The sequence below is a fragment of the Engraulis encrasicolus genome, chromosome 11 (genome assembly GCF_034702125.1).
Source record: "Engraulis encrasicolus isolate BLACKSEA-1 chromosome 11, IST_EnEncr_1.0, whole genome shotgun sequence".
Classification (NCBI taxonomy): domain Eukaryota; kingdom Metazoa; phylum Chordata; class Actinopteri; order Clupeiformes; family Engraulidae; genus Engraulis; species Engraulis encrasicolus.
The window spans coordinates 17,987,220-18,010,742 of NC_085867.1; the positions used below are offsets into that span (position 1 = coordinate 17,987,220).

General features: G+C 43.6%; 2 protein-coding genes across 11 annotated transcripts in view; both read left to right on the plus strand.

Moving 5' to 3' along the window:
- ppip5k2 (diphosphoinositol pentakisphosphate kinase 2) overlaps window positions 1-14,193 on the plus strand; it is a 64,891-nt gene extending 50,698 nt beyond the window's left edge. For 6 of the 10 annotated variants that reach the window (XM_063210128.1, XM_063210135.1, XM_063210130.1 and 3 more), the window contains 5 exons: window positions 4,165-4,237; window positions 5,632-5,751; window positions 10,855-10,998; window positions 12,140-12,247; window positions 12,696-14,193. In XM_063210128.1, coding sequence (XP_063066198.1) covers window positions 4,165-4,237; window positions 5,632-5,751; window positions 10,855-10,998; window positions 12,140-12,247; window positions 12,696-13,216 — 966 coding nt within the window. In that variant the 3' untranslated portion in view covers window positions 13,217-14,193. Of the gene's footprint in view, window positions 1-4,164; window positions 4,238-5,631; window positions 5,752-7,606; window positions 7,670-10,854; window positions 10,999-12,139; window positions 12,248-12,695 lie in introns of all 10 variants that reach the window. The other 4 variants (XM_063210134.1, XM_063210137.1, XM_063210138.1 and 1 more) reach the window with 2 other exon arrangements.
- Window positions 14,194-14,702: 509 nt separating this feature from the next.
- macir (macrophage immunometabolism regulator) lies at window positions 14,703-21,013 on the plus strand. Its single transcript, XM_063210087.1, has 2 exons — window positions 14,703-14,787; window positions 18,033-21,013. Exon 2 carries the CDS (start codon window positions 18,046-18,048, stop codon window positions 18,907-18,909), a length of 864 nt encoding a protein of 287 aa, XP_063066157.1. The 5' UTR covers window positions 14,703-14,787; window positions 18,033-18,045; the 3' UTR covers window positions 18,910-21,013.
- The last annotated feature ends 2,510 nt before the right edge of the window (window positions 21,014-23,523 follow it).

Sequence of the window (23,523 nt, forward strand, 5' to 3'; positions counted from 1 at the left end):
ACAGTTCCCTCTTTTGCATAACCTTTTTATTTTTTTTGTCTAACATTGTTCATAGTAATACAGCATTAACATCAGATCATTCACAACACTGCTCAACTAATAATAATAATAATAGTAATAATAATAATAATAATATTTTTTATTAACAATTTATTTCAGTTTTGGTAAAGTTTGTAAAAACCAACAAAGTGATTCCAAGCCATCTTCGTTTCCTTTTTTCTTATAAATTACACCCCTGCATAAAAAATCCAGTTTCAGTCCTTCTACTTAACACTCGTTATTGAAAACCAGATATGATTGATTTTAAACATACTGTGGGTACAGATATCCCTGTAGATTTATCTGCTGAAACAAGTTAGATGTCCTTTACAACCTGCGCAATTTCTATGTGGAAAACAATAATAACTTACAGACCAACCTCTTGAGTTTCCGTCAAACTGGTGGCATTGGTTTTTAACCCTGTGTACTAATCTTTGAAGAAAAAAACACGTGTCTTGGGTGGATGTCTTTTTTAATTTTTCGGTCCTCCTTGAATTTGCCTGATCCTCCCCCTTATCTGCCTCCCCATTACTTGGGAATTCAAACCCATTTCTGCTTAAGCACGATCCTTAACCCCCCTATACTGTAGTCTCAAGTGGCTTTTGGCTTCAACTGGGTTGAAATTTAGTGAATGTTAAAGTTGGACTACATTTCCAACCCGCTCACCGCAGCAGGGAAAGCTTGGCTTCACATGTCAGCTCTTGTGTACACCATACTGCTTACTGATGAAAACTTTTTTTTCCCTCTGAGACTTAAATGATTTGACTATTTCATGGAAGATGTTAATGTTACACATGCCAGGGCTGTGTATGTAGTGCAAATGACATGAACCTGCTGTAAAGAAAATGGTGCACATTAAAAATTCTATATAGCTTAACTCTTGTCGTCAGAGCTGCTTGCCTAATGCCTACCCTGTCAGACAAATTGTCTGTCTCGCTGATTTGTTTTCATTTGCGCAACAACTCATAGCCTTGTAGCTCAGACCTTCACTCAACTCTGTTGAGTCCATTGGTGAACATTTCTAACTCAGACTGACGCTTAGCGGAACTTATACAAGCAGCTCTTTTCCCCAAGGGCGAGCAGAAAGATACAGTGAGGAGAATAAGTATTTGATCCCTTGCTGATTTTGTTGGTTTGCCCACTAATAAAGACATGACCAGTCTTTCATGTTAATGATAATATGTATTATAATATGATGAGACAGAATATCAAAAAGAAAATCCAGAAATTAACTCTAAAGAATATATATTAATTGATTTATATTTCATTGAGGGAAATAAGTATTTGATCCCCTGCCAACCATTAAGAGTTCTGATCCCGCAGATCAAATGGCACTTCCAATCAACTTGTTATCTGAATTGAACACACCTGTTAATAGTAACCTGCACAAAAGACACATTGAATCTGCAGAATCAGTCCATAGAATCAGTCAATCAATCAAACTAAACTCGCCAACATGGGACAGACCAAAAAGCTGTCAAAGAATGTCAGGGACAAGATTTTAGAACTCAACAAGGCTGAAATTGGCTCCTAGATATTAAGGAGCAAGCTGTTGGTGCATTTCTTCCCAATTTTAGGACATACAACATGATCATCAATAATCAATCTTAGGCCTGTCTGTGGTTCCATACAAGATTTGACCTTGTGGGAATTTAATAAACAGAAAAAAAAAGAGATAAAGCACCTTAAAACTGTATGGGAGGAGCTAGGAAATGATCTCAAGGCAGCTGGGACCTTAATCATTAAGAAAACTATTGGAAACACTTAATACCACAACGGATTAAAATCCTGCAGTGCATGTATGGTACCCCTGCTTCAGAAGGAACCTGTTCAGGCTCACCTGAAGTTTGCCAATGAACATCAAACTGGATTAGGATATGATTGGGAGGTGCTGGAATCAGATAACACCAAAATCAAACTGTTTGGCATTAACACAACTCGATCTGTTTGGAGGAAGAGAAATGCTGCCTATGATCCCAAGAACAACACCTTCTCCAACATCATACATGGAAGTGGTAACATTATGTTTTGAAGTTGTTTGTCTGGCCAAGACACAGGACAACTTCACATCGTCAAGAAATGGATGAAGGGAGACATGTAAACGTACAATGCTGCATGCCAACCTCTTTCCCACCACCACTAGACTGAAGGTGGGTCATGGATTGGCCTCCCAATATGATAATAATCCATAACATACAGCCTAAGCAACGAAAGAGTAGCTCAAGCAGAAGCACATTAAGGTCATGAAGTGGCCTAGACAGTTTCCAAACATTAACCCTATAATAATCCTGTGAAGGGGACAAAAGATCCCATTTGCCAAGCTACAGTCATACAACTTAAATGATTTAGAGATGATCTGCAAAGAAAAGTGGACAAAAATCATTTCTAATATATCCACAAACATTGTCATTAACTGAAAGAAACATCTGACCTCTGAATGAGAAAACAAGGGCTTTGCCACCAAGTATTTTGTCTTCTTTGACTAGAGGGGTCAAATACTTATTTTCCTCAATGGAATACAAATCAATTAAAATATATTCTTTAAAGTTATTTTCTGGATTTCCTTTTTGATATTCTGTCTCTCCATATTAGAATACATTTTATCATTAATATTATAGAATGATCATGTCTTTATTAGTGGGCAAACCAACAAAATCAGCAATGGATCAAATACTTATTCTCCTCACTGTATATTGCATAATCCTGTGCACCACAGTTTTTGTTTGTCCTGCCTATTCTATTGCCATGTGAAAGAGGAGTAGTGCAGTAAGTGCCTGTTTACCTCCCCGTCCTCTTTAAACAGCGGGAGGGAGGCGGGGGGGAGCTGAGGCCCTGGTGGATAAGCGTCCCCCCTGGTCCACAGGTAAGCTCCTTGTGTTTAGATGTGAGAGTGAGAGGGTTCCTTTCAGTGCCTAACCTCCCGTCCTCTCGTTTTGCTTGTGGCGTCGTGCTTCGCTGATGCCCCGCCCCCGTGGAGAGAACGATTACGTTTCCCCGCTGTCAGCCTAGCCACAACAACTTTTGGGGCCTTTTCCCCATTCATCATCCCGATTGCAAATGAGAAAATGACCTTTGAATTGGGCGAGATATTGAATAAAACGTCTATGGTCAATGACGTGTAGTCTCGCATCACGAGGTCACTAGCGAAAGGAGAGGACGGGAGGTTAGATGTTGAAATGGACCCAGAGGGTGGGGTCATGATGTCTCCATAGTGTCCCGTCCTCATTACCCCTGACTCATGGCCTTTTGAAAAAAAAAACCCTCCTCCATCCCTACTGTCCTCCCTCCTTCCCTCTCTCCCCTCGCTCCGTCCGTCCGTCCCTACTCTCTTCCCTCCCTCCCTCCGTCCGTCCGTACGTCCGTACGTACGTGCGTGCGTCTGCTCTCCCTTGAAAGTCCTCCCAAGACCGGTTTGCTTAGGAGGAGATGCCACTCATTTCAAGTGTGTCCAAGGTTTCTTTCTTTTTTTCCTTTGTGCACGCTCTACTGGAAAAAGAACAGGACTCCCTCCCATTTTTTACATTTATTTTGTTGATATTTGTCATTAATATTTACTATGTTTGTACTTGAGGTGCCATGTGAATTTGGTTCCCAGCTACTTATGTAGTCTTGGATTTTTTTTTATTATTAAATATTAATTTCCTGTAAACCCCGAATAACATGCAAACTGTTGCCATGTCTGTCGCCACTTGCCTTGTCCTCCACTGCACTGCCCTGCACTGCACTGCGTTTGTCCCCTGTCCCTGTCTCCAATCCACCCTTACACTTCCTCGCTGTGGTTGTCTACCGTGTCAGGTCCCCATTGCCTCTCACCTGGAATGGACTCCTTAATGGACATGGGGATGGGTGCATGTCTGCCGTCTCTCTTTCACTGTCTGTATGTCTGTCTGTCTGTCTGACTCGTTCGTTTCCTTCTTCAGACCTCCATTTGTTGCGTGTGCTGCCCTGTGGTCCTAATCACTAACCCGTTTCCCTGCTGCTTAATTAATGCCTGTGCACTCTAGACAGAAAACATGTTTGGTGACTGTGTTTGTTTGTTTGTTTGTTTGTTTGTTTTGATCGTGTCCATCACATTGGAGTCAGTCTAATAGGAGGTTGTTTGTTTGTGGTCTCCACCTTCGTTAGGTTCTGGCAGAGAACAACAGCCACCTTCGGCCTGGAAGGCTTCATTCTGACCACAAGCTCACCACAGGCATAGGTAAGATAGCCACCCACCATGTGGGTATAACCCTAACATTGTACTATTCTAGTATTTATTCTTACGGTTTTGGTAGACACCAAGTAGTACAATGTAATGTATACCTAGATGATGTTTTGATGTTACTCATTTTGACAGATCAATCAATTGATCACTTTTAATTTCAAGGACCCTAGCATCAGGTATCAAGGTTTCGTTTGGGAATTTCTAAAATACCCAGGGATTAGATCTTTGTTTAAAAAAACGGTTGCTAGATCTTTGTTGTTCAGAACAATGCAGAGTTTGCCGTGTTGATATCATCTCTTGTAGACTTCTGCCTTGACTTGATCTTGACTTGCTGTACTTCTTGCACCACCGTTGACCTCTTTGCACACGTGTTGCTTTTCTGACTGCAACCTCTTGTGTGGCACCCAATCACTAGCAACTCCAGATATGAACCTTCATAGCTTGATTTTATCTTATTTGAAAGCACATTTTAAATCTAAGATTTTTGCCACATGTATAAAAACAGGCTGACTTTATTCTCATTTAGTATCATCTTTAGGATTTACAAACTGTGTTTGAAAATTCAAAGCTTCGCAGCTGTCAGCAGTGAAGCTTATAATATTTCGTATACCCTAATTGAAGGAAGCAAAATAAAAGTGCAATGCGTTAGGCAGAGGTAAACTGAATGTCTCTGTTTTGGCCTCATGGATATGGTTCACATCCATGGCTAAAACTAAAGTATCTAAGACATTGTTGATGCATATGGCCTATACATTTGAATTACTAGGCCTTTGTAGTATGGCCAATTCAATTCAATGTTTTATATCATATCTAAATGACGATTACGGTACCTTACAGTCAGATGTATTGTTGTATTTCTAAAGGTGAAGTTGTGTCTTGTCAATTTAAAGACCTCCTTGTAGCAATATCTATGAAGATGAATGTGTGTTTGCAGTGTTGCTAGTTTCAGCAGATTTTAGTCGAAAGATCTTTTGTAATCAGTCCCAAGTCCCAACTCTTGCACCTATAATGTGTTTTAAATTGCTAGTTAGGTAGCTATACCTAGTCGTGACATTCGTCAAGGTGACTGTTGTAGTGAATTAGCTGTATGCTTTCTTTAAACCTAGTTGTACTATTGAATAGTTAAGTCAGTGCCGTTATAATGGACTCTTCAACGCTGCACTGACAGCGATCTTGTGGCAACTATCTACAAATGCATGATGCATGCATTGAGTGGCGTGTGTGTGTGTGTGTGAGGGGTGTACGTATGTATTCTTGAGTGTGTGTGTGTGTGTGGATGGATGTACGTATGTGTGTGTGTGAGAGCGAGCGTGTTCTTCTGTGTGTGTCTGAGGGAAAACACGCTGTGTTTGCTGTGTTTCCTTCTCTTCTAACCCCCCCTCCATCAGGGTCGCATTGCGCTGGCCTGTTTAGCACCATGGTGCTCGGGGGGTCGTCCAGCGCTCCTAACCTGCAAGATTATGCGCGCGCACACCGTAAAAAGCTGACCACCTCTGGCTTCTTAGATGGTATGTGCAGACTCGCACACACATCCTGTGATGAGATGAACCCTTATCCCTACTTAATCATTTCAATTTATTTTAGTCATTTTTTTATTTATTCATTTTTATTTTTGCTCAGATCTTTATTTTTGTTTTTCAATAAAGGAATCCTGGAGTTCGCTTTGGTGTAAGGTCTGGTGGAAGAGTGAATTTGTTTCGGTGCCTTTTACTCATTTTTTGGTGAAGGGCTGTCCCGAGGGAAAGCATAATCATTTACTCAATTGGCAGCAGTTTTGTTTGTCTTTGGGGAAGGTCACCATTTTGTGACGCACGCCTGATCAAATTCTCGAGACAAAGGAAAGAATTGCAAGTCTTTGCTCTAATTACAACATGGCTATGATGCACCAGCACGAAATATGAATATTTGTCTCAGGATTTTAATCATGGGTGTAATGTCACTCCTACATGCATCGGAAGGACTTTTGAAAGTGACATACTCCATGCATAAAACAGAGTCTCCCCACCTGATATTTCCATACAACCTTTAGAAATACAATTCAACAACATTGAGATTTGAGCCATCAAACATGTCCCCAGCAACATGCTGTCACATTCTGTCAAATTCTGTCACACTGTCTGGCCATTCACCCTTTTGTTTGTTTTGTGAGAACGATCGTTGTATTAAATGATTGTAAACATCACATAGTATAGGTAAAACATCTCAATGTATTCCCCCCCCCCCAAAAAAAAAACTAAAAAAGTTAGGAAGTGATATGAAACTTGATCAGTTACATTAATAGATTAGCTGTGTTGTTGCTTTGTGCAATTACTCGTGATGTGGATTAGCAATTGACAGAAGAATACAAGTAGGCTAAGGCTAGCCTTTTGAATCACACTTTTACTTCGCAACCTTACACCAGCTTTCATATTAGGTCATAGCACTAGCTTTACCAGGCTCCATTCCAGGTTGTCAGGGATATGTCATTGCGATAGATACAGTAATCAATCAATCAGCCTTTATTTAGTTGTGTAGTCATAGTGTAGTTATGTGCATTTGTGCTTGGTTTACTCAGTCGCAATGATTAGCAATGACTAGTTGCCTGTAGTAGAGAAGCAGAATGTTGCAATCGCGTCACAAAAAATCTGTATGTAATAGAATCTGCGTACTGTAGACGGGTGGCAAAATAATTCCTCATTGTAAAATAAGATACCATATCATTAGTGTACCCTTCAAAGCCCAAAACCTTAAGCTTAGTATGTAAATGTTCTGTTATCGTCTAAAGGCCCAGGATTCCTTAAATGTTCTCTACAAATTAAAAAAAAGCCTTTTTATTGTAAGGATATTGTGAAGTTACGTGTCATGCTAAAGTGCAGGGCAGTTCCATCACAATGAAAAGCCAAAATGAATGGGTTGTAGCATGCGACTGCCAGCCGTTGAATCTTAGAGAGGATCTCGGCCACGAGGTTGGATGTGGTTTGGAGGGGACCCCCTTTTTTTGACCAGTGTCCATTTTGTGAGACTCTCGCAGTAGCCCTTACAGTACGAGCACACACTCTGCTCTTATTCCCCCATTTCCTTCTCCCAAGTGGGGATGGAAATAGCCAACATGCTGGAATACATGGTGTCGGTAACCATAGCGATCCATCCATGGGGAAAGGGTTTATCCACCATCTACGTTGCTCTGGCTGGCCAGACCCCTATCTGCTAACTCACTAAAACAACTCTCCTCTCCTTACCTCACCCCTCCTTCCTGCATGCTTTTTTTTCTCTAAAGGCTTGAGTTCTTTCTTGCGTTTCTAGCACTTCGTCCTTCTATCTCTTAACTCCCTTCTTTCTGTTAGATGTTGTACATTTTCAGGACCCTCTGTTTCTCTTTCTCAGAGGCCACGCGTGGTTCTGCTGTAAAAAGATTTTCTATCTCATTTGCGCGACACCCAACCAATGGTATGTTTGCTTTCATTTAATTCTGTTGTGGTTTCTCTTCCTCCTCTCTCATTTACTTATTTTAATTATTATTATTTTAATTTTTTTGTGTTCTTTCCCCCGTTTTCATGGTTTTGAGTAAGTCAGACACAAACCCCCTCTTCGGTTCCCACCTTCCTAACTCCTGGGCCACCAGTCCAGAGCAGTCTGTGATGGTGCCAATGTAATGTATGCCACTTCTGGTGCTTACCAGCCTCACTCACTCACTCACTATCTGGCCCGCAAGGGTGGACAAAACAGGCTTGAGGAAGTAAAAGTCCTTCTGTACAGTGTAACGCCTGTGCTCTGGAACCAGGGGATTTCATTACTCGACTCATCTACATGTTTGCTGTTGACATGGGGTCCAACTCAGACTAGTGCCTCTCCTCGTCTCCTTTTGCCTTGGTGCAGGTGATGCGAGGCAAGACATCACTGATCTAAGATTCACTCAATATCTTGCCACAGCACAATTCAAAGGTTATGTTCTCATTTGCAATCGGGATGTTGCATGGGGGAAAACTCCCCAAACGTTGCTCTGCCTAGGCTGGCAGCGGTGAGACTTTGTTTTCTCCATGGAGGAGGGGAGACGCCAAGGCAAGAGGCCACAAGCTGAAGCAGAGGACGGGAGGTACTAGTTTGAGTTGGACCTTTAGCACTAATTATGATCAGCTGGTCCAGGGGACTGGCTGGGGTACGGTACGTTTTTGGGCAGGACTTTCACTTTCTGAACCTGGCAATGTGCAGACCCCCCCGCTCAGGCTTCTACTCTTCTCCGCTCCGATCGTTCCTCTCCTCTCCTGTCATTCAGCTCCGCTCAGCTCAGCTCAGTTCTACTCAGCCAAGTCTCAATACTACTTATGGATCGCAGGAAGTTATATTTAGTAGTTCATTCAGTAGGTCTTTTTTCTTTTTTTTTCCTTTTCAAACTTCTTTTCTGTCATTTTGTACCTCTCATGAGTTCATGATCGAGTTTGGCAGTCCATCAAAATGTGATATGGGACCATCTTTTTTTCTGTGTTTCTTTAACTGAGGAATTCTGTGCTGAAAAAGTTATACTTTGTTTATCCATTGATTTTCCATTCTTTGTATTCTAATGACACAGGTTTAAAAGGTATTTTTAAAGAATTTTTAAGTGTTTTATGCCTTTTTGTAGCTCAGACAATTGTCAAAGATATATCCTATTTTTATGGTTTTGTTTTGTTTTTTGCTTTTGTTTTTGTATCTGCTTTTCTAAATGGGTCAGTGTTTCCCAGTATGTTCTGTGGTAAGTGTTAACTATGTTGAATTCTCCCCCATTGATCGCTCGTCTGAATGTTGTTTGGTGTTTTCTTCTCAGCTCAGGCTCCTCCTCTGCTGTTGTGTAGACTTTGGCTTCCTTTATCTCTCACAGTTTTCAGCCCTCGGCCTCACAGTCCAACTCCCCTTTCTCTCCTCCTTTTTGTCCCTGTTTGTGCACCGTAGTGTTTCCAATGCCTTAGTTCATTGGCCCTTCCACTCTTGGCATACTGGTATGTTCCACATAAATGCATCCCTAAGCACCAGAAAAAGTTTCCCGATACCAGGTACCAAGCATATGAATGCCTTAGTTGTCCAGGTGATGCATATTGTGTAGTTGTATGCAGATAGTCATGGAAAGGAATAAAACTGTAACTGGTATCATACATGTGTCAAAAGCGGACACATACGCAGACACGCGCATGCACTCTTAAATCCTACTGTTTTTTCTTTTCTCTCGTGTTTGTAAGGCCAAGCATACCAAACTATTCATGAACATTTTGGTAAGATGATCATGCTGTCTTAGCTAGAATACTTAGAAAGTATTAAGTGGTGTTGTAAATGTGCCCCCTAAAGTGTAGCTGTTTATGTAGAGATAGGAAAGTAGTGAATAGTTGTTGTTTCCTATGCATTTGACATTGCTGTCTACCTCTCCAGGATTAAAAAAAACTAAAAAAGGTTAAAACATCCTTTTAAAACAGACAATGTTGTTGTAGGGTAAGGTGGAAGAAAAGATAGGGGGCTTTTAGGTATTCTGTTTTGAGAAGTAGTTGAACTATTCATTTCTCAGTATTATTATTAGTACAATATTGCTAATGTCAAATGCTGATTGTGTCATTGAAAAGTGTCCATCGTTATTGCTCTAGAAATATTGGCAGCATTCAACATAGTAGGTTGGTTAGAGGGTTTAAACATTATTTCTTTGTAAATGAGTTTCCCAACAACGGATTGATTCAGGACGATTAACAGACATGGTGGCAATGGCCTAATGACAGATTAATGCTCAGCAGTGTCGTCGTTTCTCCTCAACATGTTTCTTTATCAGCTAATGATCCTCTTGAAAACCCTTGTGGTTTTTGACTTTTAAAACCAATCACCACAACACGACTTCACTCTTGGTGTGATTTGTATCCCGCCATGTCAGTAGGACCCCTGTTCATCACAGTACAAATGATCCTTACAATACCTACAATAAGTTGTCCACACAGGTAGGTAGACAATACCGCCTGAGCAGGTAGGTAGAAGTTCCTACACTCTCGCCTCGCCCCCATGCGTTGTCACCTTGGCTGAAACAGTTGCAGTAGATAAAGCATTCAGTGAGGTGTACTTTCTTGTCTTAACCAACCCACCCACCCTACCATTGTCCCACCTCAAACCCGGGTTTGACGGTGATTTAGTTTTTCTCTGTCCCATCCTCACAGATAATCGGAGTTGCCATGTTTCTGTGTCTCCCGTCAGCTCCATGTGAAACACAAACACACCTCTCATCTTTATGGAACTAGTAGTCTAATGCTTTTTGTGTGTGTGTGTGTGTGTGCGCGCGTGCGTGCCTGTGTTTGCGCGTGTGTGTGTGTGCGCGTGCGCGCCTGTGTTTGCGTGTGTGTGTGTGTGTGTGTGCGCGTGTGTGTGTGCGCGTGCGCGCCTGTGTTTGCGTGTGTGTGTGTGTGTGTGTGCGCGTGTGTGTGTGTGCGCGTGTGTGTGTGCGCGTGTGTGTGTGTGTGTGTGTGTGCGCGTGTGTGTGTGTGCGCGTGTGTGTGTGCGCGTGTGTGTGTGCGTGTGCGTGCGTGTGCGTGTACGAGTGTGTGCCTGCGCATGTGTGTGAGTGCTTGTACACCAGTGTTCATGTGGCTGTGTATGGTGACATCTGACCCCGGGTCTTTCTCTCCCTGTAGGCTTCGAGCTGTACTCCATGGTGCCCTCCATCTGTCCTCTGGAGACGCTCCACAACTCGCTGTCCCTGAAGCAGGTCGACGACTTCCTGGCCTCCATAGCACAGTCCCAGGATTCCTTCCTGGACCTCTCCGCCTCTTCTCCAGGTACAACGTTCTTTTGCTATCGTTTTTTTTCCCCCAGGCTTTTGCTTTTATTCAGATGGGATGGTGAGAGAGGGATAGTGTTGCGTTGGGAAATGACCGAAGCTGGATTGGATCTTGGTCTCCAATGGGTAATGCTGCACGTTTATGGTACGTGCGGTGCGTAGGATGGTGAAGACCAACAGGGAGGTATTTGGAGAGAGAGATGGAGTTGAAAGCCCAATGGGAAAACTCCAACTCCCATTGTCATTGTGACGCAGCACTCCACAGCACACAAGTGAACACTGCACACAACGAAATTGCATTTATGCCTCACCCGTGAAAGGGGGCAGCCCTCAGTGGTGGGACGGTACCATGCTCAGGGTACCTCAGTCATGGAGGAGGATGGGGGATAGCACTGGTTGATTACTCCCCCCACCAACCTGGCGGGTCGGGAGTCGAACCGGCAACCTCTGGGATGCAAGTCTGACGCCCTAACCGCTCACCCATGACTGCCCTACACGACGAGTTTCGGTGGCTGGATTCAAATGCAGGTCACCATGGTCAATGGGGAGAGCTGCGCCACAGCACCCAACCAGGCGGTGAACAAAGTAGTACAAACGATTCAAGCCTGTACTATTTCGGGTTCCATGTGACTACAGGTGAACACCCCTTCTGGAGACCAGCGGAGGTTGAGATTGAATGGAGTTCCCTTAGTGCTGTAGATGTCAGTAGCATGTATCTTACGCTAGCCACTACCAAGCGCCACAGAATAAGAGGGAGAGGATCACGACATGGTCTGGACTGTACTGGAAGACCATGTGTATGCAGTCATAAGATACCTCAGTAGAGCCTATTCTCTGTGAGCTTTTAAAGAAACACAACAGAAAAGAGCCTGAAGGTATGAACACTCCAGAAGCGACAAAAAATGTCTATGACGTAGGTTTTGTCACTGTTGGTGTGGTCACAGGGTAAGTAACACGTTACAACTTAGTCATTGCCATTCTGATGACGACAAATGTTCAACAGGTGATAACTCTTATGAGGCTATGGGGATGTGATGTGAAAATAACACCAGGATTTCTGCTGATTTACTGATGAAGAGCAAGTGTATCTGTCGCCTCACACAGTCATGGTTTTGTCTTGTCGTTTCCCCACTCTGCAGCTGTTCCTGGAAAGAAAGCCCCTTTAAACACGTACACTCCAGCAAGGGTTTTACCGTGTCCGTTCACCCAGAAGCATGCTATGGAAAGGGCAGCTTCAGGTACCCCAGGTACGTAAGTGTGCAACAGTTACACCGAATGATGCATTGTGTATTGTCTCCAGAGGTTTAGAAAGTACAAGTACTGAATTCATGATGCAAGTACAACACTGGTGCATGATATTACATAGCTGTTTCATCAGTTACTCCACAGTACCTAAAGACGAATTTTACTTTTATTTTACGTGTCCTACTTTGGCTTTATTGTGCTTCAAAATGAAGCACATTCTGAAAGAATTGTGTAATAATTACAATTCATATATTGGCCTACATAAAATATGTAGCAGCAATGGTGTATTCTCTGTCTCTCTCTCTCTCTCTCTCTCTCTCTCTCTCTCTCTCTCTCTCTCTCTCTCTCTCTCTCTCTCTCTCTCTCTGTCTGTCTGTCTATCTGTGTGTCTGTCTGTCTCTTTCTTCCCCGCCAACTCTGTCCTCTGTGTGTGCATGCATGTTGTCACAGTGTGCGAGCAGTCTTCACATCGACCGGTCACAACAAGCCCACCTAACCTAAGAGGGGCGAACAAGGCACCAAAGGGGAGCTCTCCTCTCTGCACCTCAACGCCCAGCAAAACCAAGCCTACCACAGACCCCCAAAACCAGCAAGGCCCTGGGGCCGTCCAGAGCCAAGGCCTAAGCAGCACACAACCCGCCGTCTGTTTGCCCCCCACCCCGCCTGCCGCACCGGCAAAACCGCAGCAGGAGGACCGAGAACTGAAGGCAGCTACACCGCGATTTGAACATGGCGGCAGTGGAGGCAGCAGCAGCAGCGGTGGGGATGGTGGTAGTGGGACTGCACCTCAGGTCTCGCTCTCCAAAAGTTCAGGAGATAAGGAGACCAAGACAAAGGTTACAGTTCCAAGTAGCGCCATCTTGTCGTCATCTTCGTTGACGTCGTCAGGTGTTGAGGAACACACTGCGGTAGTGGTGTCCAGCACCCCAAAGGGTCATGGCCCATCTCAGACTTTAAGCAAGGGTCCATAAGCGAAAACAAATCAAATCAACTCAAGCTTTTGGTTTGGGACATGAATTTACAGTACGACTTGAGTTTGTTACATGAACTGAATGTGCCATAATGGTGCGAAACACATTGCCTATGAGGTCCATCCCTGTAAGAATCCCCATGTAAGACGTAGATAGTGTAGACAATGGTTACACACACATCACTTGAACTTTTAAGCTTAGCACATTTTAAAAGGTTACCGATACAAAGTACACGTTTCACCACATAGTGTCACAGAAGTTAGCTGTGTTGTGAATAGTGGGAACAGACACGAAAAAAGCCATCAATGTCATGTCTCTATATTTGTGTTGCTTTTGTTCCTGTTTGTATATTTGAATGTAAGAAACGTTGTTGATTTTTAAAAAAAACACACACATGCAGGGTGCAAAGTCTGTTGTCCGCAAATGTTACTGTATTTGACAATGCTGCAGCCAACACATCCTTGAGGAAAAAATCCAGAATGGAGCCAAATAAAATGGATTCTCTTCATTCAGACATTATGGTAGATTATTCTTCTGGTCCAAAGTGTAAAAGGACTGTTAAAAGTGTCTGTTAAAATGTTCTGACACACAAACTGACAGAAGCGCATACACACATCACCAATGTACAGTCCCACACTTGAGTGAGTGCCTGTGCGTGCGTACACACACACACTCACACACACTCACACACACACACACACACACACACACACACACACACACACACACACACACACACACACTCACACACACACACACACAGTCATCTTATATTTTTGATAAATATTTTAGCTGTAGTCCTACTGATGAACCTGCACTTTGCATTTCTAAACGATTGAACTGGAAATGGAAGAAAGTCTGCCTTACAGAATGTGATGATTGTTCTTTAGTATAATGCTTTATTCCATTGCAACCAAACATACATGTTGTGTATATAATGGAAATAAACTTTGATGGAAGTTCCCTTTGTACAAGTTTCCCGTTGTATATGCTGCCTTTTTCCTACTCTTCTTGTACATTCTGCATTCTGAAAATAGGTTGTTGACTTTGACGTACATACCCTCTGGTTTAGGCTACTAGAACACATTAGTTTTAACTGACTCAGTGAGGAACAAATTCAGTCTTAGCATTACAATATAGCCTACCGTTATATTGTGTTTTCTAGAGGTAACCTGCAGGAAATGCTGTCATGTGAAGTGAGAGGAAGTAATCAGGAGACTTGTAATTGTAATTTATGCCATAATGTAATGTATAATGTATAAATATAATAATATAATGTATAAAATGTAATTTATGCCATAATGTAAGCCTTAACTCGTCATGAAATTTAAATATAACGGTGACAGTTTTAATTTAGACTGATGTGATGATCATTCCTTATCTTCCATCCATGTTCTCACACCAAATCTGAGGTCATGCCCAGATTACTGTATCACGTGACCCCTGTCGGAAGCGTCGGCTGGGTGCTGCTGGTAACCACCATAGCCATACACACACACACACAACACTGGCAGATATTTTGGCTCAGACAAGCAGAGGCGTGAGCGCAGTTTGGCGTAGCCGTCGAACAGGTATGTTTCCCATTTTATTAATTCATTCATACAGTATTTGTATGTTCGTACTCCATGGAACATGCTACCGAACGACTCTATGCCCAGCCACTCGATCGGCTGTCAGACTACCGTCAACCCAACTAGCTGGAGCATCTATCCGATGGATTCGTGGTAATGGTGGCGAGCAAGTGCATTCCAGACATGGGGATGGTTTAAGTTGGAAACCCGATTATAAGGCAAATGGAATTGACGGGTGCTCGTGCCAGATGTACCCTAGGCTAGCATTAATCATTTTTCAAATTGAAAAAAATAAAAGGCCCAGGCAGTTCACAACGTCTTTCACCAGGGTCCACACCACGAAGCCCGCAAGCACCAGGAAAAAAACAGGATGGAACTGGCTCCTCATCACAATGGAGATGTGATCCAGGCTATCCATTAGCATGCTAGCAATGTCATAGAAATTAAATGTTTTTACTATCCTGACTGACCCTACGGTAACCATCGTCGAGATGAGATTACACCATCAATGGACTCGTTGTCCTCATTGTAGTATTTCCGTTGGATTAGCGTGGCTACTAGCAGTTCAGTGCGCTCTCCCAATGAGCAGAGCTACTGACTGACAGCAGAAACGATGACAGGTGTTTTCGGCAGAACGCAGAGCATCGATCAGGAAACAACATAATAAGGCGTTCTTTTAGAGATATGTTCCCTTTTCCTAGCTTTTGTAGCTCCTGTAGCCTATTAGTATTTTGTCTAACGACTATCGTAAACTGATGACAGACAGGCTCTCCCAAAATACTGAACAGAGGCCTAGTACTAGCAGGCAGCTACATGTACAGTAGATTTAAAAGTCAGTGTACTAGGACCACTCTGACTGGTGTTGCGAGTCATTTAGAATTGATTGGATTTTGGATGATGGTATTGGTCTATCAAACTGTGACATTGGCAGAATCCCATCACAATAAAGCTTGATTAAGCGTCACTGTCTAAACTTTCAGCTTTTTAGTCAGGTGAAAGCAAGGTGATGAAATGTCTGATTTCCCTCTTGTACGACATTTGACTCAAATTGGTGACTCCGTGGTCGTTGCATCTGGTTACGACGTAACCCCCACCAATTAGGACACTGGTCCAGACAGCAATGACACGCATGCCATGCACATTCCCTCTCACATGGGAGGGGATAGTCTTAGCAAGAGCCACAATACACCTGTACATATGCTACTTTGGAGATACAACCTAATGTACAAATCCAGACATAACTGTTGTCTAAATGACAATGCCATTTAGTCAGATGTCATGTAGTGTAGAACTATCATTGAAACATTGCAGCCACCTGGTAAAGCCTTGTCAGTCTGTAAGCATTTTTAGTGGCAGTAGGCCTATTATAGCATAGAAAATCATGTGGCTTGACTGAAAGACTTTGTCACAGTTTAATTAACATGTTTAAAAACGCCAGTCAAAAGTCAGCCTAAGTAGTTAATCAATAAAACATTAATTTACATGTCATTATTACCATTGCTTTGTATGGCATAGGCTAATCTCTCTTTTTGATCTTTGTTCTTTCCATTGTCGGACATGTCTTAAATCCCTCTGACCCATATCTCTTTGGCACCAACTGGTGTTTTTGACATGATCTCATGTGCACGCTGCGTAGCCCACACTGCTGTTGTGTGTTTCCTCCCTTCAATGTCTTGTTTTTGGCTGTTCCATACACTGGCCGACCATATGGCCGTGTTATTCTGGAGATCATAACGGGCGTAATGCAGCAGCGAGGTTAGGTTTTATCTCCGGTTCTAGGCCCCTGAGTTCACACAGATGTAAGGGGATGAGGTTAGAGATTGAGAGGCCTGTGCTGCTGTGCCTCCCCCATTAGAAAAATGAGCCGCGTGTATTGGGCGGATGTTAATGTGGTCTTAAGTGTGTGTGTGTGTGTGTGTGTGTGTGTGTGTGTGTGTGTGTGTGTGTGTGTGTGTGTGTGTGTGTGTGTGTGTGTGTGTGTGTCTGGAGTGCGATACAGCACAGTGTTTGCATTTAGTAGGAAATTATAGCAGAATATCTGTAGTGGCAGCAGTGCAACGTTTCGGATGCCCGCTGCCATTAAAACCCATTGAAGAAGAAGAAGAATAAGCTTATCTGTAGCTGGGGTTACTTTCTTGGTATATTCATTTTCTGTATTTGGTTGGGAATAGTTGGTTGCTCTAGACTATAGATAATGCCAGCCAGTATGTGACAGGTTCAGCGAGTGATGTCATGGTTGTCTTTACATTCCATACAAATAGAAACTGTCATTACGAAACCATTGGAACCGCAATGGAATGCTACCTCCTTGTAATGAAGTGTTGACCTAACGCTGTGTACGTTGAATTGCCTGAGGCTGTAATGCTTTCCACTTTTCTCAATGTATTCCTTTATCCAACCTTCTTCCTTATTTGGATATGCACAAACACATGGCTCAGGCCCAGGAAGACATGGTTACATGCCTGTCTCATTTGTTGGAACTTAACTTTATTACACTTTTTGAACTAGAAACACACCAAAGGTTCCTCCATAGCATGAGGCCTTCTGCGACTTTCACCCTCTCTTGTAGTTTTTTGTTTTCAATGAACTGTGCGTAATAGGTCTTTGTGTTAAATCTTAACTGGACACGCTGCCTTTTCCCTCTCTGTTTTCTGCGTTTTTGGGCTTTGACGGTACACTCAACTCATGATTGGGTTTGGGTCACGTTTTTTGATCTGCGGTTCGATACACCGATTTTTGAATGTTTTATTATTATTATTATTATTATTAATTTATTTGCTTTTTTCTCATTTGCCAACATTATAAGATAAAATGATCAATTAACTTAAGATTTCTGGAATGAAGTGAAACAACTATGAAAGGGCGTATTAAGCTTACAATCCTGCCTTCTTGCTCTGCGATACAGTATCGTCACTTTGTCTATCGTGATTTCTCAGTTCGATACAATATTGTCACAACCCTAATAGCCACAATACAAGTAGTCCCCTGCGTTACCTGTTGGACAGCTATGTCGGTTCTCTTCATTAGCCGTGTCTTTGTCTAAAATGTTGTGTCTATTTAACTTACCTCTGTGCAGGGGGATATTCCAGAATGGAGGGTGAGCTAGCATAATGTGTGCACAAATAAATTTGCCTGGCTTTATTTTCTCCATGTTCATCTTCATTTCTCTCTCTCTCGCTCTCTCTCTCTCACTCTCTCTCTCTCTCTCTCTCTCTCTCCTCTCTTCTCTCTCTCTCCTCCTGCAGCCCCAGCCAGGTCATGTCCCTAAAGATGGAGATGGATGTCAGTGGCGCGTCCAGGCCCAGGGCACCCATATCTGTTCTGCCTGCTGCTGCGGCTGCCGTCCAGCCTTCGTCATCACCATCCTCATCCTCATCAGCGGTGGCGGCGTCCATGTCCGCGATGGAGGCCAAGTCCACTCTGAAGCCTGTGGAGATGGAGCGTCCTCGCTGCTCCAGCACCCCATGCTCCCCCATCAAAAGTACTGTCTCAGGATACCAGATCCTGCATATGAACTCCAACTACCTGGTGGGCTTCACCACCGGCGAGGAGCTGCTCAAACTGGCCCACAAGTGGTCCGGTAACGGCACCGGTGGTGGTGCGGGTGGTTCTGGGCTGGAGGTTGGGACGTCTGCCGAGAGGCTGCCCGGTGGTGCCGGCAGTCTGGGTCTCAGTGCCTCTGGCTCCTCATCCTCCTCCCCTCTGGAGGCCTTCCCCCCGGCCAGTCCGCTACGCCGGCCCCTGGATGTGGGCCTGCACCGGGCCTCGCGCATCTACAAGGCCAAGAGCCGCTACTATCAGCCCTACGACATCCCGGCCGTCAACGGGCGGCGGCGGAGACGCATGCCCAGCTCAGGGGACAGCTACCTCAGGCCCGCCGGCCTGGCAGGCCTCATGGGGCCCGGCGGGAGCTCATCGGGTGAGCCCAGCAAGGCCTTGCACGGGCCCCTGCCCCTGTGCCTGCTGCGGGGCAAGAGGGCCCAGTCCAAGTCCCTGGACTACCTCAACCTGGACAAGATGAGCCTGCGGGAGCCGTCCGTGGCGGACACAGAGGTCCTGCAGTTCCAGCTCCAGCACCTCACGCTGCGCGGGGAGCGCGTCTACACCCGCAACAAGACATGAGGGCCAGCAGGGGGAGCCGGCGAGCATGCACGGCCAAACAGACAAGGACATGGAGGATAGGAGGAGATTTTTTGGGGGTGGGGTGGTAGTGATGGGGGTGTGTGTGTTTGTTGGGGAGTGTGGTTTGGTGGGGTGAGTTGAGGCACTTGGTTCCGAGTCAATGGGTTCCGTGGTTTGAAGTCTACGGAACAGATCCTGTATGGAGAGATGGGAGGAGGCGGGGGAGATAAATTGTTTTTTTTTTGGGAGGCGTGGTGTTGGGGTTTGTGTGTATGTTGAGGGGGTATTTTGGTGAACTAGAAGCCCCAAAGGCACATGGTTCTGGGTTGTATTGGTTCCTGTATGGTACCGGACTTGCCAAGTTCCTTCCTTCTCAGTTCCTTGTGTTATCGCCGTTGTGGGTTCTCGTTTCTCGTGCCAGGAAAAAAACCGCCAAGACTCTTTGGTCCCTGCCATCACATTATATGCACTGTCTTCTACTTTGTTCAACTGGAGGGGTCGACCACTGTTATGGGACTGAACTTGACCCCGTCGCTTTGTCAGAAATCTCCGTCAGTCAGTGTGAGAAACTTCAATTCAAGCAGCAGGAATATTAGCTGTCTTGATCTGAACACTATTGAAAAGAGAGCTGGAGGTTACTTAACAAGATGGGTGGGCTAAACTTAAAAAAAAAAGATAAAAAGAGGAGGTTAGCAATAAATGGTATGCTTCAAAACTGCTACTGCTGAACTGTATGTGTGTGTATTGTATGTATGCTCTATAGCTAATGTTTTCTGGAACTTGTCATTGAGGTTTTTGGTGGCTTTAAGCCCAGAGGCTGTGTGTGTGGTTGTGTGTGGTTGTGCGTGCGTGCGTGCGTGCGTGCGTGCGTGCAAACTCTACATCACATGGCTGGGTCACAAACTGAATTCTGAATTCCTCAATCTAGGAAATCATCCTCTAGGGACATGTTAGTTCTCTTTAGCATCATCTAACTTTCCTCTTGACCACATTTCTAGCATTCAAGTCACCCCAGCTCACCTCTACTGTAGTTTTGCCAGCACACTGTTGTGTTGTGGGGAGGGAGGGAGGGTGGTGTCTGTCTGTCGGTTTGTTTTGTATGTACTCTACTACACATGACTGTTACACAATCTCTGGGGTTCACGGGTTGGGCTTTAGGGCGGCTGGGGTTGGTTTATTTAAACGTTTGTTGAAGAGGATTTGCGGCGAGGAGATTTTCCTCCTCGGGAAGCCTTGCGGTAAGATTAGCTCCCCTCTCGCTCACACTGAATTAGCGTACTCTCCCTTGCGGCATGCATGGCCATTCCTTCAAGGAGTGCCGTCTGCCTGCCTGCCTGCCTGCCTGCCTGCCTGCCCACTTGACCATCCCTCTGGATGGTTTTAGGGGGATGATTTGCTCCAGTGTGTCTATGAAAGTTATTGTCCTCCTTATCAGTTTGCAGTTTACTTTTGTGTGCCACAGTCCTACTCTTCATGCCATCGAGGTTAAATGCAGTCCTATAGTCTCCATCCTCAGACCATAGGCTACCATTTAAATGCAACCCTTTGAGCTACTATTGCTGACTTATTTTACCCTCTTTTTTTCTCTCTGTCCATGTCTGTCCCCCTCTTGTTTTCTCTATTCCTCTCTCTCTCTCTCTCTCTCTCTCTCTCTCTCTCTCTCTCTCTCTCTCTCTCTCTCTCTCTCTCTCTCTCTCTCTCTAAATGGGATGTGTTGAGACGCTGTAAATTTCTGCTTTGCCACAGAAACCAAAGGACAAGCTAAGGGTGCCCTGGACAAACTTGATGTAAATGTTTTGTTGTTTTATCTTATCTGAACTGCTTAAGACATCAGACAATCATTTGCCAGGGTCTTACAGCCCTGCTCTGAGTGTGGAAAACCTTTTTTCTTAGTAGGTTAGTTCAAATAATAATAATAATAATCCAAATTTGCTGAGCCAATAATGAAATGTTTAACACCTCTCCTCCATCACCTGCCTTGTACTGTTCATTTCCATGTTTCATTTGAAATGCCATGTGATTTTTATTTTGTGGGAAAGAAATATCCGTGGTGCAGTGTTTTATTTGTAAAAACAATAAAATAAAATAAAATGTCAAAATGACACTCCAGCAGCACTGTATTTAACCTTTTTAAAGAAGAAACAGTTTTGTGGTGAAGCTAAGTATTTGGTAAGCTAAGAGTTACTGTAACACTATTTGATACCCATCACTGGTTATACAGTGTAGTTAAAACTTAAAACCATAAAAAACACACACTTGCGTGAAATGCGTAGCTGCTGAAAGCACCTTAGCCCCTTTTAGTTGGTTGTTCTGGTAAATCACCGTTTTGTTCTCTTTGGGACCTTTTGGTATCAGTAGTAGCTGAATGTCGTACTTATAACATGTCTTAATATAACAGTAGGCTATGTACTTTTAATGGAAACTGTTCTCTGGGGAAAAAATAAGACTGTTGTCATTGGATACTTTTTGCAGTATATACATTTTACAGGCTATTGGTTAAAAGGATTCAGTGTGCATTATAATACAGCGAATTTGTCAATTTGATACCTGTACATCAATTGGCTATAGGAATAGCATTATATGAAATAGTCCACAGTTGCTTTGGGTACTATCACTCAGGACAAACTCTGGATTGCGAGAAGTACCACTTTGGGATTTGATCAGTGACCTTCATCAGATGGGAGTTATTACACAAATGACCAGTAAGATTGCCAATTACTGACTGAAGTAGGCTAGGCCTATACCATATTCTGAGTTTGGGAGAAGTAGGTAAATGAATCTCAGTTACTTGCTTAACAAAAATGAACATTGTCAACAGACATGGGCCATGACTTCTGCATGACGAGTGAAAAGGCACTAGAACCTTTTGTTACAGGTTGTCGTGCCTTTCTGCAAGGAACTAACTTTTGACCTGTTCTTGATGGGTTTACGTGAATGGTTTTCTTTTTTTCTCTGTTTAGTTACCAGGTCGTTATTTATTTAGAGCATAGGTTGTATGGTAGGCTACACATGAAGATTCATTAATCTGGTGTAGTGTAGTTTGACAACTTTTTTCAGCCCTTTGGGTTTTGTTTTATGTTTTTGAGGGGACGGAGGGAGTCTGTATTTTTGTTTGTTTTTTTCTTTCAATCTGTCCATATACTATATGCCATGCAATGCATTCTGTCTTAAGTTTTCTGCCCTTAAACCATCGTTAATTAAACACCCAAACTCAATAATCTCTTGTTTTTGTTGATTGATTGTGTTGCTTCCTTACTGATATGTTAAGTAGCATTTAAGTACAGTTATGACTACTGTGGGGTTTTTTGTAGAGCTTACAGTATGCACATAGGGTAATATTCAATTTTGCTCTCATTGTGTGTGTGTGTGTGCGTGTGTGTGGTTTTTGACAGAATTGGAGCAAAATTTGTTGGAACAACATGCTGATTCTGCATGTTACGGTGTATATCTGGTATATTTATGCCATGTACCATATACAGTACATTTCTAATCTAGAGAGGTAAATTGTGGGGGCAGCCGGTGTTTCTGTTGTGGTCAACACCTCAAACGCTCTGTTGGTTTCCCTCTTATCCGTTTAGTGGATGTGAACATCAATTGTGATGCTGGTTTATAAATATTACTGGTGTATATTGCAGGCATTATTTACAGTAGTTCATGTTAAGGCAGCACAATATAGTTGGTATAGCCTACATACACTCACCGGCCACTTTATTTTTAAAAATGTATTTTTATGGGCTTTCTTCGCCTTGATTCCAGATAGGACAGTGAAGAGCGACAGGAGCGAATGTGGAGAGAGAGACGGGGTAGGGATGGCAAATGACCCAGGCCGGATTCGAATCCTGGGTGCAACCCTTGGGCATGCAAGCCCAAATGTGGGAGGCTATGCGAACTGCACCACAACGCCCCCCCACTGGCCACTTTATTAAAAGGTACACGTTTCTAGTGCTGGGTTTTACCCACTTTTGCCTTCAGAAATGCCTTATCGCCTTGTAACAATACTCATATATGCTGTGGCATTCCAACAAAGTTCAATTCATACTATGGGGCCCACATCGAGTCAAAATATCCCTATGCCACTACAACACCAGCCTGAACCTGATAAAAGCCAGCTGGGTGTATCTGTTTTCATGTTGTTGACGCCAAATTCTGACCATATCACCTGAGTGTTGTAACAGAAATCAAGACTAACATTTTACAATCTTGTATTGTCCAATTCTGGTGAGCCTGAGAGAATTATAACCTAATTTTCATGTTCTTAGCTGACAGAGGTGGCACCTCACCTGGTGGGGTCTTCTGCTGCTTGTTGCCCATCTGAGTCAAGGTTTGAGATGCTATGCATTCAGAGATGCTCTTGTGCATACCTTGGTTGTAGCGAATGGTAATTTGAGCTACTGTTGCCTTTGTTTCAGCTCGAACCATGTCTGGCCATACTCTGACCTCTGGCATCAACCAGGCATACAATCAACAATGGATATTTTCTCTTTTTTGGACCATTCCAACCCTAGAGATGGTTGAGTGTGAATATCCCAGTAGATCAGCAGTTTCTCAAAACCAAGCCCATCTGGCAATAACAACCATGCCGTGTTCAAAGTCACTTAAAGGGACTCTGTGCAG